Below are 18,168 nucleotides of genomic sequence, written 5' to 3'. Positions count from 1 at the left end.
GGTTAGGTAGAAAGCAGTAGGTCATCAAGTTGACTTCAGAATCCAACGCTACGCTACCTTCTTCTTCTTCCTTCGTCAATTCCACGTGGGTCCTCCTCTCTCTCTCCTACGCAGTTTGAAATTTGAAAATTGAAAATTGAAAATTGTTACCCGGACCTAGTCCAAATACAATCCCATGCCATGAGTGACTCACACACTACTCCCTACTACGGTACTATTTATTTATTGAATGAAGGAATATATAATAACAATACATACAAATGCTTAATAGTAATATATTTAATTTAATTACTCCTACTAGTATTATTGAGAGAGATTTTTGTATATCTCTTCTACTTCTTCTTTCTTCCAGGAAACTTCCTTTGAAAAACGAAAACCTATTTAAACCTCTCTCTCTCTCTCTCTCTCTCTTAATTAATAAACTCTACTACCCGTTCACGTTTCTTTCAATTATATATATATTTATACAAATAACGCCAGTACTAGTGTCCAGTTTTTTTATTTGATTTGATTTGATTTTATTATTATTATTATTATTATTATTTATTTATTTATTGGTTAGGTCAAAGAAAGCATGCATGAAGAATTGAAGATGGACCATGTTGAAAGTTTCTTTCTGTTCAACATTATTATTGTTGTTGTTTATAAACGCAAAGGTTGTTTTTCAGAGCTTTTGATTTGAGATAGCAGAGATGAAGGCGGAGGAGAAGAAGGAAGGGGTAGAAGTAGAAGTAGAAGTGGGCATTGAGATGAAGGCGATGGAGGCTTTGGGTAAAGGGTTCGATTTAACGAGTGATTTTAGGCTTAAGTTTGCCAAAGGGACTCAAAGGTTGGTAGTGGTGGATGAGTTTAACAACAGAGACATTCTCATTCCTGCTGGTCCCACCATTCCTGCTGTTCCTCTCGATATTCGTTGTGATAAAGGGGATCGACTTCGCTTCAAGTCCGATGTTCTTCAATTCAATCAGGTTCCCCCTTTTCTTATTCTTAATTGTATATTTTCTGTAGGAGCCTTTTATGATTTTTATTTTTATTTTTAATATATACACCCTTATATTTATACACTTTGCCTATTGATGATTTGAACAACGGGAGTTCAAAATCAAAAACAAGTAATGTTGCTGAATCAAAGCTTCTTAATGTAATGATGTCAAATAGAATGTGATTCGGAAAAGAGATTTAGCTGTAGATTTTGGTAGATGATGTTGAGTAGGCAGTCTAAAATGGTGTCAAGTAACAAGTAGTATCCAATCCTAAGAATTCTTGATTTGTCAAGCTATTATGGACTTTATCTGCAGTGAAATTTCCTCTTTCAAATTGAACCTAAAGATATGAAATTCAGGTTTCATACAAATGGAAGCTTTTAATAGGACTTGATGAACTAGGTTGTAGATATTTCTAGGGATTTTCTGGTTTGATGCAATATACTGCAAACTGAAGAAGTTGTGGTAAAGGTTTTTGCTGAAGATAAAAATGTTTTCATGTGCTCGTAATAAGAAAGATACATGAAGCCATCTTTGGTGCACAGATATTGACCTCAGGTGGAACTTATTGTAGAAGATTAAATGTTTTGAACAAATTACAGACTGTGATTAATCATAGGAGCTTCTAATGAACTTTCAGCTGCAGAATAGAAAGTTGGATGAAATCCAAATCCCCAATAACTTTTTCAACAAATATGGGTATTAGGTATGTGTTATTAGTAGTCGTTTTATGGAGAATTGCCTGGGATTGTAAGATTTGGTAAAATGAGGAAAGCTTCATTCTTCACAATCATGGTTTGGGTTTGACTTTGATAGGAAAAGAGATTTTTAACCGAAGCTTGTAGGGAGGTAATGACTAATGTGGTTACATTGCTAATATCTTTACAAGTCTCATGCTTCCAAACGGGTTATTTGGAGATATTGTAGGCTTGTAGTAAGATGTGACATTGGTAAGGTGATGGTGGGAAGGAAATTCATTGGGTAAGTTGACAGCAAAAACCTTACAGGGAGAGAATATAAGATTTTTATTGCTTTATTCTGGTGCTTCCAGTTAAACACGAATGGAGGCTTCTTTCATTGATAGAATCTATAAAAATTTGAAATGCTTGTTTCCTGGTGAAGAATGCTAATGGAAGAGCTAAACCAGTGGTCTGGCAATGTCCATTGTTATTGGTATATCATAACTCCTAGCTTTTGATTAAAATCTAATGACTAATGAAAGTGAGAAAGATAATAACCTTACAAATTTGCAGAAGTTGGATTTAATAAGGATGATCTCTAATTATTGTGAAGCTTAAAGACATACCTACACTAGAGCCCAGAAAAACCTGCAATTTTCCTTTTGGTTTCTAACCACATCTAGCCATCAAGATTCAATCTTTTTAAGCCCAATAAGCCCTTGCAACCTCTAAAACCTAATCCCTCATACCTTTTCGATCCTTTGGCCACTAAAATCTATCAAGAGAAGAAAGTAACCTAAAAGCCCTGTTGGTGCTGTCCTAGGTCATAAGGTCTCGATAAAACAACTTGATCCAAACTAAGTGGGCTATGTTTCTTGTAAAATTGAAAGAAAGAAGAGATTTTCCATGTGTACAGTACATGTCAATAGATGCTGGAAATTGTAGAGATGCCCGACAGTTAAAACTTATTAAACCTACTCTAATGCCAATAAACATAAATTTAAGACTTCCTGCTAACTGAAAAAGCCAACAGACTGCATTTATTAGATTGGAGAAAAAAAATTTGTACCCTATTTTAAAGATGATTTGAAGTCAACCAATGAGCCTCTTGTATTCTGTGTCACTAAAAGCTGAAAGATATTGTATAAAGAACAATAAAAGAGTTAACTGCCTCTAGTTTTGAATTAGTATTGAAATGATTTCTCTGATTTTTTTTTTCTTTTAATAAGCGAACGGTTTAAAATTGATTTTTTATTATCCAACAATACGCAGGTTGTGATGTCTATTGTATTGCATCATTTATTGTATGACACAGTCAGTATGAAATGTCTGTGATATTTGTGTACATGATATATATCATTTTCCATGTGTTATCTTACCTTGAATCCAATGCAAATTGATGTTATTTTATCATGACATCAGGCACAAATCTCAATATATGAATAACTTCATAATTTAAACAGAAATTTGTATGGTAAGATGAAGGGTCCAGAAAACATTTCCTTGGTTTAAGATTTTCTTAAGAGAATGTTATAACTGGAGGCTACAAAGTAAAGAGTGAAAATGATAGTGCTAGATATATTTGGCTAATTTTGTACAAACTGAAATGATAATGCTAGAAATATATGGCTGCTGTTTTTCAAATCAACCTGTCTTGCTGTTTGCTCATTTATTTATTTGACTTTGAAGCTGTGCCATTTTAAATTTGATATGACTGATCATATACATTTGGTTGCAAAATGTTATCACAGTAGTTACTGGTTGCTTATGGCATTTAATGTGAATATAATCTCTGGATCTAATGTGTCTTAGATTTTGATTAATTTTATAATTTGCTAGTAACTTTAAAAATATGACGAGATTTTGGGTGCCAGTGAGTTTTAATTTATATGATTTCGTGAAAATAATCTGAATTTTAAGCCTTATTTATGGCTAAGTTTCTACATGTTTCATTTCATTCTTTTTTTTTTGCAGATGTCTGAGTTGCTTAATCAGAAATCTTCAATACAAGGGAAAATTCCCTCAGGCTATCTTAATGCTATTTTTGAGTTAAGTGGCGACTGGTATCATGATGCTGCAGATACCAAATATCTTGCCTTTGATGGCTACTTCATCTCATTGTATTATCTGCATCTAACAGCATCTCCATTACTACTGCAAGATGACGTAAAGAAGTCTGTTCCATCTCGTTGGGATCCAGCTTCATTGTCTAGGTGGTTTTTCCAATCTTCAGTTCTATATAATTATCATTTGACACTAAAAACCTCTCATTTTGTATTAGAAATTGCACATATGATATGATGAAAAGCATTCACACACATGCATATGCACAAACTCTCTCTCTCTCTCTCTCGCGCGCGCGCACACACGCACACAGGTTTCTTTCATAAATGCTGAAGGTCAGGGTTGTAACTAGATTATCCCTTTAAGGATCCCACTTCAGTAGGACTGGCTTTGGGCAATTCCATTCTGATACCTGGGAACTCAGTAATATCATCTGACATAGGAAAAATTTAAGAAAATCTTGTCTACTTTTATTTGTGGTGGGCCTAGGGTTAGGGGAATTTGTTGATTTAAGGTTTAGGAATCTTTTTTATTATAAGTAATTTAAGGTGTTAGATTTAGAAGAAACGCTGAGGCTTTGTAGAATTAATTAGAGTTTGAAGGGTTTGTGGCTATTTTGTAGGAGAATATGTGGTGTTAGGGTTTGATAAGAGGAAGGAAAAAGTTTAAATTTGGGTTGCAAAGGAGGAGGAAAACAGTGAATTTCTTTTAAATTTAATTTTTTTTGGGGCCTGAACATTACCTTGAAAAGTACCTGTGAAAGAAGAAAAAGATCAAATGCTAAGGATACAAGTCTTTCATAAACCAAAAGACCCAATTTTCTATTCATTAACTCTCTTAATTGTTTTAATATTGTTGGAATAATGGTTAAATGATGAAATTCATTATTTGCCAAAGACTTAAGTTTTTGGGACATATGGGAGTTTATTATGGTATCATGGTCCATTGTCTTGAGTACCTTATTTCCACTCTACCTCCCATTTAAAAATTAAAAAATAGCCATGTGTTGGGCCCACACTTATTGAGGGATAGTTTGGCCCTCACATGAGGTGGAGTATTAGCATAATAGTTATTAAATTTATTATTTCCTAACAACTTAATTTTTGGACAAGCGGCAATTTATCAAGTATATTGAGACTCTTTCTTGTACTAGTAACATAAGATTCCTAATTTGATTACTAAACTTAAAACCTAATAAGGTAAATATTTTAGATGCACTTCAATTTCCAAAATACCTTTAATTCACTGAAATTGCATGTATTAGTTACTAAAATAAAAACCTAATAAGGTAAATATTTTAGACGCAAATCAATGACCAAAATACCCTTAATTTGCAAGAATTGCAGAAATTATAGTTATGCCCATAATTATTAAAATAACAGTAACTTCTAAGTAAAAACACGGATTAAATTTTTTTTTTACCTCGAACATGTATGACTAGATCTTTAAAATAATATGATGCATGCTTCAATTGAATTTCATACATTGATTTCATAAAATAAATCTTTAATGGACAAACTTGCAAAGTGGGGAAAAATTAATCTTCATTGGTATCATTCTCCCTTAGTTGGGAAAAAACTTGGCCTCGAGTTTGAAGTTGTTTTAAGTATAGGAATTCTTGAGCTTGAGACTTACACCACCTCTTCGATCATTGTTAGAAGCATTATGCACAAAGAATCTTTCGTTTCTGTCATATCATTAAATTTATATGTAATCACAAATCAATGATTACAAGAGTCTTGAAAATAAGTCCATCCTTCATTTTGACTTGTATATTCAACTGTGTACTCATCTTGTCTCCAAGTTGAAGTAGGTTGAATTCTCGGATCTTCATTCAAGATAAAATTTGATACTTGTAAAACTAATAATTATGGGATGTAGAAGAGTCTAGGAAGAAGAATATATTGATCCTCTTTTTTGGTAGCTGAATACATTTTAGAAATATTTTCTTGATGCAGTTTGTTGCTCCTAAAGAATGAAAATCCTTATCACATCGGTTTTGACTGCCTAAGAAAACCACTGCATACTTGAAATCCTTTACTTTTTTTTAATTGTTATTCTTTTTTAGCCCTCCTTTTGGTTTTTCGGGGCATCTTTTATGTCTGTAAGTTAAAGTTATGAAAAGTTATCATTTTGTTGAAATAACTAGTGCTTACATGTGGCAAATTCTATTTTTATTTTTGGTAAATTTGTTTAATGATTATGTTTTGTTCCCAACATACGGAAAACCCATGATTTTAGTTATAAATACTCTTTATTAATACTAAATATGCCACTTGAGGGAAAAAAAAAAAAGTAAGAATCTTTAAACCTGTTTTTTAGCAGTAAAGGTTAAGGGGACTACACTCCCAGTGGATTGAACCTGTACTCTCCCTGTTGGGGAGAAACGAATGTACCATCAGAACTACATGGTTTGGTGTCAATTCAACAACTCTTAGAGATGGCATTGCAAAATCTATAGTTGGACTGGATTTCTATAGGAAAAAACTGCTTGGCAATCATAGCATAGTAGTGTCAGTGAAACCTCCTCAAGCTAACTTTGACTACTTCTTGCGTTCTCGAGATCTCATATTTCCTATTTCCCTAGAATTTTTATTTTTATTTTTTAAAATATCAGACACCTGATCTGCATATTTGACCCTAGAGATCTCTTCCTAAACCCAAGCTGACTTTTGTGAAATTTATGGTTCTATAGGAAAACCAAACAAAGAAGAAATTAAGAACATAGATATTGATAAATTTCCATTAATTGCAAAAGTAAAAGCTGATAGGAAATGGTGAATTTAATTACTTAATTATTATACTAATACTCCCCCAAATGTGTGGCTTAGACTCTCCTTCAATAACTAGAGCTCAATATTTGGAGTTTTTAATTTTTTAATGGGAGGTAGAGTAAAGACAGAGTTCAAACTCAAGACTACCTGCTCTGATATCATGGTAAATTACCACTTGTCCCATAAAACATAAGCTAATAGGAAAAGGTGAATATAATGACTTAACCATTATTCAAAAAGTTATAATTTCATTGGCCATAGGATGTACTTCATCTCCAAATATGGGAGTTCACAAATGGCATGTATTTTAATGAAACAAAATATACGTAAAAATCTTCCTAAAATTCCCTAAGGTGGACTAAGAAAGGTCTTTTTTTTTTTTTTTTAAGTGGGTTCAAATTCAAGAGTAATATGAGAAGTTAAATGGATAAATGCTTCAATTTTAAGAATCTTCCATATGTTTTGGGATAGCCTGAAAAGGAAACAAACCCATCTATTTTATTAGGACAGTGGGAGTATTTTTATATCTCATCAAGATTCCTTTGAACAAATTCTAGTACTTCTTAAGATTTCCATGCTCCTGCTTAGCTATAAATATTTCCTCATACTATTCAAGAAGTCATGTTTTCCTTCATAAAATTTTTCATGTTGTGTATCCTCAAATCTTCTTTGTTATATGTGAAATCATGACAGTAGCACAAGCACAAATGAGGGGTTCTATGCATTAACCAAAGTCATGGCGGTGAAGATATTATTGTTCCAGTTCGACTGTTCAAACTCTTTATGTTTCTCAAATGAGGGGACTTACATGATAAACTTTTACATATTCTTAGCACAATCACATTTTGTTTGGAGCTAAATGGTCGTACTTAGGGCACAAAACTCCAACTTTTACGGGTTTGGTAGAGGTGATTAGTAGGCAGCCTTACAACCAATTTTATTTTGAAAAGGCTGATTCCCATACTCAAACTTGCAACCTGTTGCTTTTGGTGCATTTGTCATCACACCAAAGCTCAACCTCTGATTTGAGCTAATTGGTAAAAAAGGAAAATTAAAGGTAATAAAAAACTAAGGATCCCCCTCTCCCTTGTTTTAGGAAGTAGCCGTTTTTTTGTTGTCCTTTAATTTGGGAAAATGTGTGAAGTTGAGCTGAAGGGGAAAAACTGGAAAACAGAATATGATAAAGATGTTTTAGCCCAGCTTTCAGTGTTAGTTGGACTTTACCTGTTTGGATATTCTTTTCTTTCTATTACTTTTACCTGTTTTTGTATCTGTGTTGGGGAAAGGTGGAGGTGTGGCGGAGAGAATGGAATCTGAGTATTCCAAATGTGAGGCTGACTAGTCTGTGAGATATTTTTGTTGGTCCTCAAATCATGTGGGACATTGGGTCATGCTTGACCTTGGGTTGCTGTCTTATATGGACACTGATAAATTTTATTAGGCAGATTCATCCAGACATATGGGACACACATAATAGTAGGAATGGCTGTTGGAGGTCAAGATTTAGTTTGTGTTAAGCAGAAGCCTTCATCAACAATTCCTCCTGCTGATCTAAGAAGACATTTGGAAGATCTTGGAGATTTTCTATTTTCAGATGGAAGCCCTTCACTAATGCAGATGAAAACAAGAGATGGCAAACAGAAAGTATTGTGCTTCATCTTGTTATTTCATGTTGTAAATTTATAGAATATACTGTATATGATTAATGAATGTGAATTAATGCTCTAGGTTCCTGAGCTTTTTAATCGTGTATTACAATCAAACACAATGCAGTTGACCAGTATTTCAGAAACATCAAGCAAGGATGTAAGCCAACAACTCAAGAAAATCTAGTATATATTATGGATAAAAATTATGGGCAATGGATATATTATATTTTTTATTTTAAACTTGGAACAGGGCCTCAGTATTGTTTGTTCGAAAAGGGGAGGGGATGTGTTTGTGCACGGTCACTCCAATTGGCTCCAGACTGTGCCTGCTAAACCTGAAGCAATCCTGTTCAAGTTTGTTCCTATTACTTCTCTTCTGACTGGGATTTCAGGCAGTGGTTATCTTAGTCATGCAATCAACTTGTATCTTCGCTGTAAGTGCTCTAGTTCAAGCCAATGGAATAGAAATAAATATTAAGTTCCATGGATTTTCACCATCCATTGCCCACTTAAAATTGTTACATAACTCACTTGTGATTGTTTCTAGTTGAAATTTCTGTTTCAATAGTTAAAAATGTATATTGGCTGGGTGATGCAGGATCTTTTAGAATTCAGCACTATACTAGGTTTTTTAATGAGTTTTGGGTAAGGATTGATGTTTAATGGTTTTAGGTTAGAAAAGAATGAATATTGATGGCTGTTTTGGGGCTGAAACAGAGAATAAAACAGTAAATAAGAAAGATAAAACACTGGGCAATCACACCTAGGACTTCCTAAGTAATCACACTTAGGAAGGAGAAGGCAATCACACTGTCAAGGCTTAAATAAGCTGCTGGAATTTTATTAATCAATCACTAATGAATTAACATTGACTACAATGGAGCATAGAGGCTATTGTTAATACCTTAGAAGGACAATTAATAAAAAAGACTTAATAACTCCCAAACCAAAAAGGAGGACTCGAAACATAAAGTAAGACTCATGGGCCTTTGGTACAGCCAAGGACAGCATGTTCCAGATTTCTAGAAATTACCAAATTACCCTTATTCTAAAATTAGAGTAAGCAAGGTCCCAAGAGAGTGCCCCATCATCCGAAACATCCTGAAACATCCCAAATTAAGGCTTGAGCACTAGAACCAGCTTTTCCTCGCCTCTTAAAGGTCTTCAAAGTGGGCTGCCACTTATGTTCCCCCATCACTGGTACTGCCAGAGAATGTATACAAAATTTGAGAACTTCTATAACATCTTGATGTTAAGATAGAAACTCAACCGTACTGGCAAAAGGGAAAGAAGGAAAAAAAATGTTATTAGCTTATATTGTTATGTCAAAGAATATTGACAAGAGAATGTTACAATGATAAGAGACAAGATTGGCTTGTCTTCCCCAGAGGACTGACTTTTGGTTGATGTCTAAAATCCACCTGGATATTACGAATTAGTAGAATTCATTCCAGTATGGCTTTGTAAAGTGTCATAGTACCTTTTCTTTGTTGAGTTCCTAATTACATTTTTCCATCTCCTCACTATCTTTGTATTGAAATATTATGTAATAGTAGAGCTTTGACTTCTTGTAAATCATTAAGTGGAGCTTTGATTCACTCATTCTCTTTTCAGACAAGCCCTCTCCAGAGGATTTACAGCACTTCTTGGAGTTTCAAGTTCCCAGGCAATGGGCACCTATGTTTTGTGAGCTGCCTCTTGGGCATCAACGGAGAAAGGCTTCTTGCCCTCTCCTGCAGTTTAGTTTCCTGGGTCCTAAGATTTATGTCAGCTCTACCCAGGTACTGTCTCTCACCCTATATATATGTTTGTCCATCAGCACATGTGCCCTTGTTCTGTCAGACTCTTTTTCCGACATTTATATGGGTTAGTCAGTTATTAGGGGCCCGTTTGGTTATAGAGTTCAAAAATTATTGTTTAAAAAGATGTGAAAATTGTAGTTTAAAAAGTGTTATTGAAATACATGTTTTTAGTATTTATAAAACAAAAAAATTTGTTTGGTATCATGGTTTAAATAACATGTTTTAGTGTTCAAAAACATAAAATATGTGTTTGGTATGTGTGTGTTAGATGATAAAAAAAAAGTTGAACAAAGTACAAAATAAATATTTTTTAAATCAGTAAAGTACAAAATAAATATAAAATATTATTTACTATTGCTGCCTGTTGTGTCTGTGGGCGTGAGAGCATTATTTCAAAAAGCTGACTGGTGGGCCTTAATATTGTTCAACTTAATTACAAAACTGCCACTCAGCAATAGTTTTTGTTGTTCAAAATCAACCTGAAGGTGATTTCAAAAACTATTGTTTTAAACATATGTTTTGAGCAATATTTTTCAAACAGCCCTGTTCCAAAATGGTTTACCAAACATATTTTTTTTGTTTTTGAACAATATTGTTCAGTGTTTAAACACTGAACAATATGTTTTGAAATCAATGACCAAACACCCTCTAGGTCTTGAATTTTTCTTAAAATTAATCCACATAATGTTCAATACTATTTGGAAACGAAGGAGATACATAGAGCTTAAAAGCAAAACTTTTTCTTTTTCTAGATGAAATTTTTGTTCATTCTTATTTTACAAATTATAGGTTTTTATTAGAGTAAGAGAGATGCACACGCGCACGCACACGGTTTTGATGTTGCTAATGAGTCATAGATTTCTTGTGCTGCATAATATCTAGAGATGACCTAGGGGTCATATGGATGCAAAACCTCTTTAAATATCATGTATTTCAATTTTGGGCTGTTGCTGATGAGATTAGTTATAGACTTCTTTCATTTCCTAATTTTCCTGTAACAAGTCCTAGCCTGGCTATAGCTTTTTGATGAGTGACTTTCTTGTCATTAATCCCTTCCTTTCATTTATTTTTTATAAGTAAAATAACTTCATCAGAAAAAAGGAGACATGAAAGATGGAAATTACCATAAAAAATCCTAAAATATATACTCTCTCTCTCTCTCCAAATTGTCCATATTACAAACAAAGGAAGAACCTTCCAAATTTTTTATATTCTCATGACAACCAAAGTTTTTGAGTCAACTTTCTAGCAGCTGAATCAGAATCTATGGCATCACTCAAGAGATGCCAAATATGGAAAACTCAAACAACCAAATTTTTCTTGCCATTTAACAATGTGGTAAAAGATGATCAGCATTTTATGTTCTTTTGTTTAAATAAAATTGATGTGAGTACAAACCACATGCTTCTTGGATTGTAGTTAGTCAATTAAATTCTAGGGTTTGCACGGACTTGGGTATGCACATCAGATGCAGTTTATGCATGCACATCAGATGCAGTTTATGTCCGACTATGGGATTCGTTTATATTTAAGAGATATTTAGCATGTTCTTGAAAGCCATAACCTTACTCATGTCTTGTTGTGTAGATATAGATAGGTGAAGCAGAGGGTCTAAGTAAATAAAGGCCTTATGAGTTAATTGAGCTTGACTCTCTTCCATGAATTGTTATAATGCCACCAGCCCTTATGGTAATTCTTTTATAATTAAAATTTTGAACAATGTATTAGTGATTTGTCCCATGAGTTAGCTATGAGTTATGCATGTTTCCTGAATACTACCTCAACATTTTAGTTTATTCATAGCTGAAAAAAAAAAAAAAAAAACAAAAAATGTTGAAGGACAGGACCATAACCAAGCTATCCCTCGCTGGACCCAAATTTGGTGGGACCAGCACTTGGTACTGATCCTATACTTGTGAGAACAAATAGGGTTGCCCACTATGGGCCAGGCTTGGGAGCAAGCAACTAGCCTCAAGACCTAGTGTAGAGAACAGAGGATCTCCTGTTAGTGTTACTGACAATAGGATGTCTAAAATCTTTAGGTCTCTAATGAGGTTCACTTTTACGCTACTTCTATTCTACTGTGGCTCTTTAACAGTGGGATTACTATTTGTATGAGCTGAGCAATATAAAATTGCATTTGTTTTGGTACATTATAAGTGGGGGAGGGGGAATTCAAACTAGGATGTCTCCATGGGAAAATATTAGGAAATGTCATTTGACCTAAAAGTCATTGGCATAAAATAGTGGTCGTTAATTATGGTGTTTTTAAGTTTATAGGTATATTTTCAATACCATTTCAGGTTTCAACTGGAAAAAAACCAGTGGTTGGCCTGCGCTTGTACTTAGAAGGAAAGAAAAGCAACCAGTTGGCATTACATTTGCAGCATCTCTCAAGCCTTCCAAATACGATGACCCTTTCATCGGATACCACAACCACAAACAAGCCATTTCTGTGGCGAGGTTCTGATGATCATGAGCTTAGTGACCAATTCCTAGAACCAGTCAAATGGAAGAGATTCTCAAATGTGTGCACAGCAGTGGTTAAGCATGATCCAAACTGGCTGCAGGGAGATTTAAGTGGTGTTTATATTGTGACTGGTGCTCAGCTTCTTAGTAAAGGGCAGTGGCCCAAAACAGTACTTCACCTACGTCTTCTTTATATGCACTTACCTAATTGCTCCATCCGCAAGACAGAGTGGGCTGCTGCACCTGAAGGTTCTCGAAAGTCAAATTTCCTCACGAATCTGAGCACAACATTTACATTCACTCAGCGGACCGTTACTAATACACAACAGCAGACTCCTAATGCACTTAACTCTGGTATATATCCGAATGGCCCACCAATACCAGTTCATTCTACAAAGCTACTTAAATATGTGGAAACAGCTGAGGTGGTGCGAGGACCCCATGATGCTCCAGGGCATTGGTTGGTAACAGCTGCTAAGCTAGTGACCCAGGGTGGGAAGATTGGTTTGCATGTAAAGTTTGCTCTATTAGACTATTGGTGAATTATAGTTATCATTGTACAGATAGAGGGAAAGTTGAATTGTCATTGGTTTTATTGGTTGATTTGTCGATCAAAGAAATTTTGGAACTGAAGATAACAGTTAGAATTGCTATAACATGTCATTGTACAGAAAGTTACACCAGAGTGGCTATTATGTTGGTTGATTTCGACGATTTTGTATTCTATTAGTCAGTTCAGCTTTTGATTTTTATAGTTGTATCGGCATTGTAAATTTGTAATGTTGGCATCTTCCAGATAGTCATGCGCGTGCATGGATATTTTACTTGCTATTTTTTTGGAGGCTCCTTTATTTTGAAATAAATGGATTGAGTTTTATTATGTGATCAATAATTTACATAAATGTAAATGGTTATAATTAAGATTTTTTTTAATCGCAGATGACATGACAAAATCTGATCATTTTCATTTGATAATGAATATATAAAATAAAATGTTAAGATAATTATGATAAAATCAAACAACATTGATGTGGCAACAGCTCTCGAATGCCAAACAAGCTATACGCCTTGTTCAGGTCCTTGGGGGTTTTGTTTTTGTTTTTTCAGGTCAATAGGTCATGTGAAGTGAAGGTGGGCATTGTGGAACTGTATGGCATGCTTTTAGTCCGTCAGAGTATGTCATGCAAGAAAGAAAAACTTGTATTCAACATCGTCTTTGATCCTTGATTAGGACACTAATACAAGCTCCTTTAAATGTTTGACATCACAATCTAAAGCTTGTTGCCTTTCCTAAAAAGTGAATATTAAAATGCTAGAGGGTATTTTTAAGTAACCCCTTAGCTCTGGCTTGTTTTAGAAAAAAAAGTATCTTATGAGATTAATTTATAGAGGACTCCTTGATCCTCTCATACACACTTGTAGGACCCATTATTGTGAGAGATAGTTCATAAACCACTCTCATAAGATAAAATTTTTTTCTCCATCTCTCTGTAATTGTTACTTTTTTATATATAACTAGCTTGTAACTTCATGCATATGTATGGATACACTTAAAGATATACAATAAAATGCATAATATAATTTATATATATATATATATATATATATATGTGGGGGCTATGGCCCAAAGTAACGAGTTGGGCCTTGGGCCCGTCTGAGAACGCCAGCTCGTCCGAGGAGGCAACGTGGCTTAGGCGATCCATGTTAAGCCATATCACGGGAAACAAAGAGAAAAGGTCCGAGGAGGAATTCCTCCTTGAACACTGAAAATCCAAAGCGGAGGTATGTCTAAGTCACTGAAGCGCATCCCCTAAATACGTGAAAAGGAAAAAAACACAAAATATCCAAGCAAAGCCGCCACCATCACATTAAATGCACTACAACTACTTTCCTGGCCGCATTAATGTGGAGAAGATCCCTGAACAGTATTACCTTGGCTACCACAACTCAGAAAGGATTGAAAGAGGTATGTGATGGGATAGGTGCTCAAGTGGAGGTTTGGATGATCAACAAGTGTAAAACCCAGATGATAAGGAAGAGCCTATATAACGTATAGAAACCCCCATAAGGAAAGAGGGAGAGAGGGAGGAGAGAATACTGTAGCATGCAAAAGAATCCTAAAGTAGTGATCTATATTCATAAATGAAATTCTGTGTCTCCTCGGACCGGAGGTTATTTCATCATAACAACTTTTGCTCTTGTCTGTGTGTTACTTAATCTCATGCTAACCTCTACTTAACTTATCCAAATCTAGTTCTTTGACCCCTACTCTACAAATTTCATTGCTTTAGGCTTTTTGAGCCAGGATTCCATATAGTGCGGGCCTGGGTTCCAAATTTTTGTCCTTACAATTGGCGCCGTCTGTGGGAAGAACTTGAGTGTTAGTAAGTACGACGGTTAAACATGACAGGATCAGGTCCACACCAAGAAAATCCACGCCAAGCTAACCCTCAGCAGACAGAACCTATTGGGCCTCAGCGGCAAAATAATCCTCCCGACCCTGAGCCAAATCTAGGCAATGGAAGGAACCGAGAGGGAAGCGTACACACTACTCAAGCGAGCCAAAACCACTCCCAAGTAGGCAGTTGCATATCCCAAAGATGAAACAACTATCAGGCCATGCAGCAAGAGATATACGACTTGAAAAAGAAGTTGCGCCGTGCACAGCAAAGATGGTCCCCTTCCAGCTTAGACACATCCTCTAATAAGGAAGAGGATGTCAGTTACAGGCGGAGATCAAGAACTCCCCCAAGTGAAACCTTTTCCTATGAGAAGGAGCAGCGCCCTGAACGAAGACATTAGAGCCCATCTAGTAAGGGTTTGGGTAATGATGCCATGAACAAAGCACTGGATCAGATCTCCAGATCACCCTTCACACACAGAATAGAAGGGGCTAAACTACCACGGCGTTTCCATCAACCTACATTTACCATTTACGACGACCGAACAGACCTTGTGGAGCATGTGAGCCAGTTTAACCAAAGAAGGGCTATCCATTCTTGAAATGAGGCTCTGATGTGCAAAGTTTTTCCATCTAACCTAGGACCCGTGGCGATGAGATGGTTCAACAGCTTGAAGACGAACTCCATAGATTCCTATAAGCAGATCACTCAAGTTTTTTGCTCTCGCTTTATTACGAACAACAGGGTCCCTCGGCCCCTAAGTTCGTTATTATCATTGTCTATGCACGAAAGGGAAACCTTAAAGGCGTATTCGGATAGGTATTGGGAGATGTACAACGAGATGGATGAAAACCACAATGAAGTCGCCATCAGCACGTTCAAAAGTGGTCTCCCCATTGAGCACAGTTTAAGGAACTCTCTAACTGGTAAACCCGTCACCAGCATTCGCCAACTGATAGACAGGATTGACAAATACAAAAGGGTGGAAGAGGACTAGCTACAAGGCAAAGGAAAGGAGAAGATCATCCCTCATAAAGGGAATGATTACAGGTCAGAACGATATAATAGTAACTAGCCAAGAAGGGATTTTTCGAGACAGACTGGACAAACCAACATGCAAGTGATTAATGTCATATTCAGAGAGCCGGTGCAACAGGTTCTGGAGAAAGTCAAAAATGAGCCTTTCTTCAAATGGCCGGAGACTTCTCAAAGCGTAATCAGAACCTGTATTGTCATTATCATTAAGACCACGGGCATACCACCAAGGATTGCAGGAATCTATGGAATCACCTGGATCAGTTAGTCCGAGAAGGAAAATTATGCCACCTCCTACACCCCTCTAGCGGTCATCTGGGCCAGGCAGTTCAAGAGCCCCGGAAAGACATATTTTTGAGACCTCCCATGGGGACGATACACGTCATCCTCGCCGCTTCGGGAAGGATCGGCTCTTTTCCCTCCAAGGTGCTGTTTGTAGCTCGGCTCTCCGCCGAGGATGGTGAGAAGGAGTCCAAAAGATCCAAAAAGGGAAACTCACCTGTGCTGGGGTTCTCGGACGAGGATAAGATTGGAACCATCCAACCTCATGAGGATGCTTTAATAGTTATGCTAAGGATTGGAGGGTTCGATGTGAAGAGAGTACTGGTAGACCCGGACAGTGCTGTGGAAGTGATGTACCCTGATCTGTACAAGGGGCTGAACCTAAAGAGAGGACTTAACGACTTATTACTCTTCTCTTGTAAGTTTCGAAGGGAAGACTGTCATACTAAAAGGGCAGATCAGATTGCCCATACAGACTGAATCAGAGGTGGTGGAGGTGGATTTTATCGTGGTCGACGCCTACTCACCCTACACGGCCATAGTAGCCAGACCTTGGCTCCACGCCCTGGGAGCCGTTTCTTCTACACTTCACCAGAAGGTAAAATACCCGTCGGGGGGCCAAGTGGAAGAGATTGGGGGAGATCAAGCCATGGCTAGGCAATGCATGGTGGCCGCCATCTCACGCCAGTCCAGTGCAGAATCCTCGGCGTTTGTGAAAAAGGACTTATAGCAATCAACCACCTCGGCAGCACCAGTCGGTGAATTAGCCGAGGGGATAAAATGTGAGAGTTTAGAAAGGGTGCTGTGGATAATAATCCAGAAATATTTTTCCAAGTCGGCTCGGAATTACCTCTCCAAAAAAAAGGGGAACTGATCGGGTTTCTGAGAAGGAATGTTGACATATTTGCATGGGATGCCTACGATGCCCCGGGGGTTTACCCTAACCTCATTTTCCACTACCTAAATATTAACCCATCTTCTGTTCCAAAGAAGCAGCCACCCTGGCGCCCGTCGAAAGAGCATGCCGACGCTGTTAGGATGAAGTGATGAAGCTGAAAAAGGCAGGGGTTATCAAAGAAGTCTTTTACCCTGAGTGGTTGACAAATACAGTGGTGGTAAGAAAGAAGACGAGGAAATGGCGAGTATGCGTAGACTTCACAGACTTAAACAAGGCCTGCCCGAAAGCCTCGTTCCCGTTGCCTCGGATAGACCGGTTGGTAGATGCAACTGTAGGCCACCCCCGAATGAGCTTCTTAGATGCCTTCTAGGGTTATCATTAAATACCACTGGCTCTAGAAGATCAAGAGAAAACAGTGTTCATGACACTGTCGGAAACTACCTCTATAAGGTGATGCCTTTCGGTTTAAAGAATGCAGGGTTAACCTACCAAAGGATGATGATCAGAATGTTCAAACCACAACTAGGCAAGGCTATTGAAGTCTACATAAACGATATGGTAGTAAAAAGTAAAGTGGTGTCCGAGCACTTGAGAGACCTTAAAGTCATTTTTGGCATCTTAAGAGAGCACAAGCTGCGCCTCAATGCTTCTAAGTGTTCATTTGGCGTCGGGTCTGGTAAATTTCTGGGCTATATGGTAACTCACAAGGGAATAGAGGTAAGCTTGGACCAAATCAGAGCGATTAATAACTTACAAGCTCCTCGAAACCCAAAAGAAGTGCAGAAACTCACTGGAATGATCGCAGCATTAAATCGGTTCATTTCTCGATCTGCAGACCGATGCCAACCTTTCTACCGCTTGATGAACAAGTGAAAAGGATTTGAATGGTCCGAAGATTGTGCCCTGGCCTTCTAGCAACTTAAAGAATACTTATCACGGCCACCTATCATGTCTAGCCCTGAGGCCGACGAAGTTCTGTTCGCATACATAGCAGTGGCCTCTCACGCTGTAAGCTTGGTATTAATACGGGTTGATAATGGCATACAGCGACTAGTGTACTATGTAAGTAGATCGTTACATGAAGCTGAAGTGCGCTACTTACCACTGGAAAAGGCAATTCTTGCGGTAAT

General features: G+C 36.8%; 1 protein-coding gene across 3 annotated transcripts; it reads left to right on the top strand.

Moving 5' to 3' along the window:
* On the top strand, positions 1-13,171 carry LOC115993743 (MACPF domain-containing protein At4g24290-like). Of its 3 annotated transcripts, none has more exons than XM_031117712.1 (8): positions 1-85; positions 669-968; positions 3,638-3,876; positions 7,947-8,145; positions 8,230-8,307; positions 8,401-8,584; positions 9,765-9,931; positions 12,256-13,171. In XM_031117712.1, the coding sequence occupies exons 2-8, from the start codon at positions 693-695 to the stop codon at positions 12,961-12,963; spliced, it is 1,851 nt and encodes a 616-aa protein (XP_030973572.1). In that variant the 5' UTR covers positions 1-85; positions 669-692; the 3' UTR covers positions 12,964-13,171. The 3 variants fall into 3 exon arrangements, with proteins under 3 accessions (XP_030973572.1, XP_030973571.1, XP_030973570.1); XM_031117711.1 differs by lacking the exon at positions 1-85 and adding an exon at positions 112-211; XM_031117710.1 differs by lacking the exon at positions 1-85 and adding an exon at positions 115-211 and having other exon boundaries at positions 563-968.
* Positions 13,172-18,168: the final 4,997 nt, after the last annotated feature.

This window comes from Quercus lobata, chromosome 6 (genome assembly GCF_001633185.2).
Source record: "Quercus lobata isolate SW786 chromosome 6, ValleyOak3.0 Primary Assembly, whole genome shotgun sequence".
Taxonomy (NCBI): Eukaryota; Viridiplantae; Streptophyta; class Magnoliopsida; order Fagales; family Fagaceae; genus Quercus; species Quercus lobata.
The sequence above is the reverse complement of the archived record's forward strand: the minus strand, read 5'-3'. Positions and strand labels throughout refer to the sequence as shown.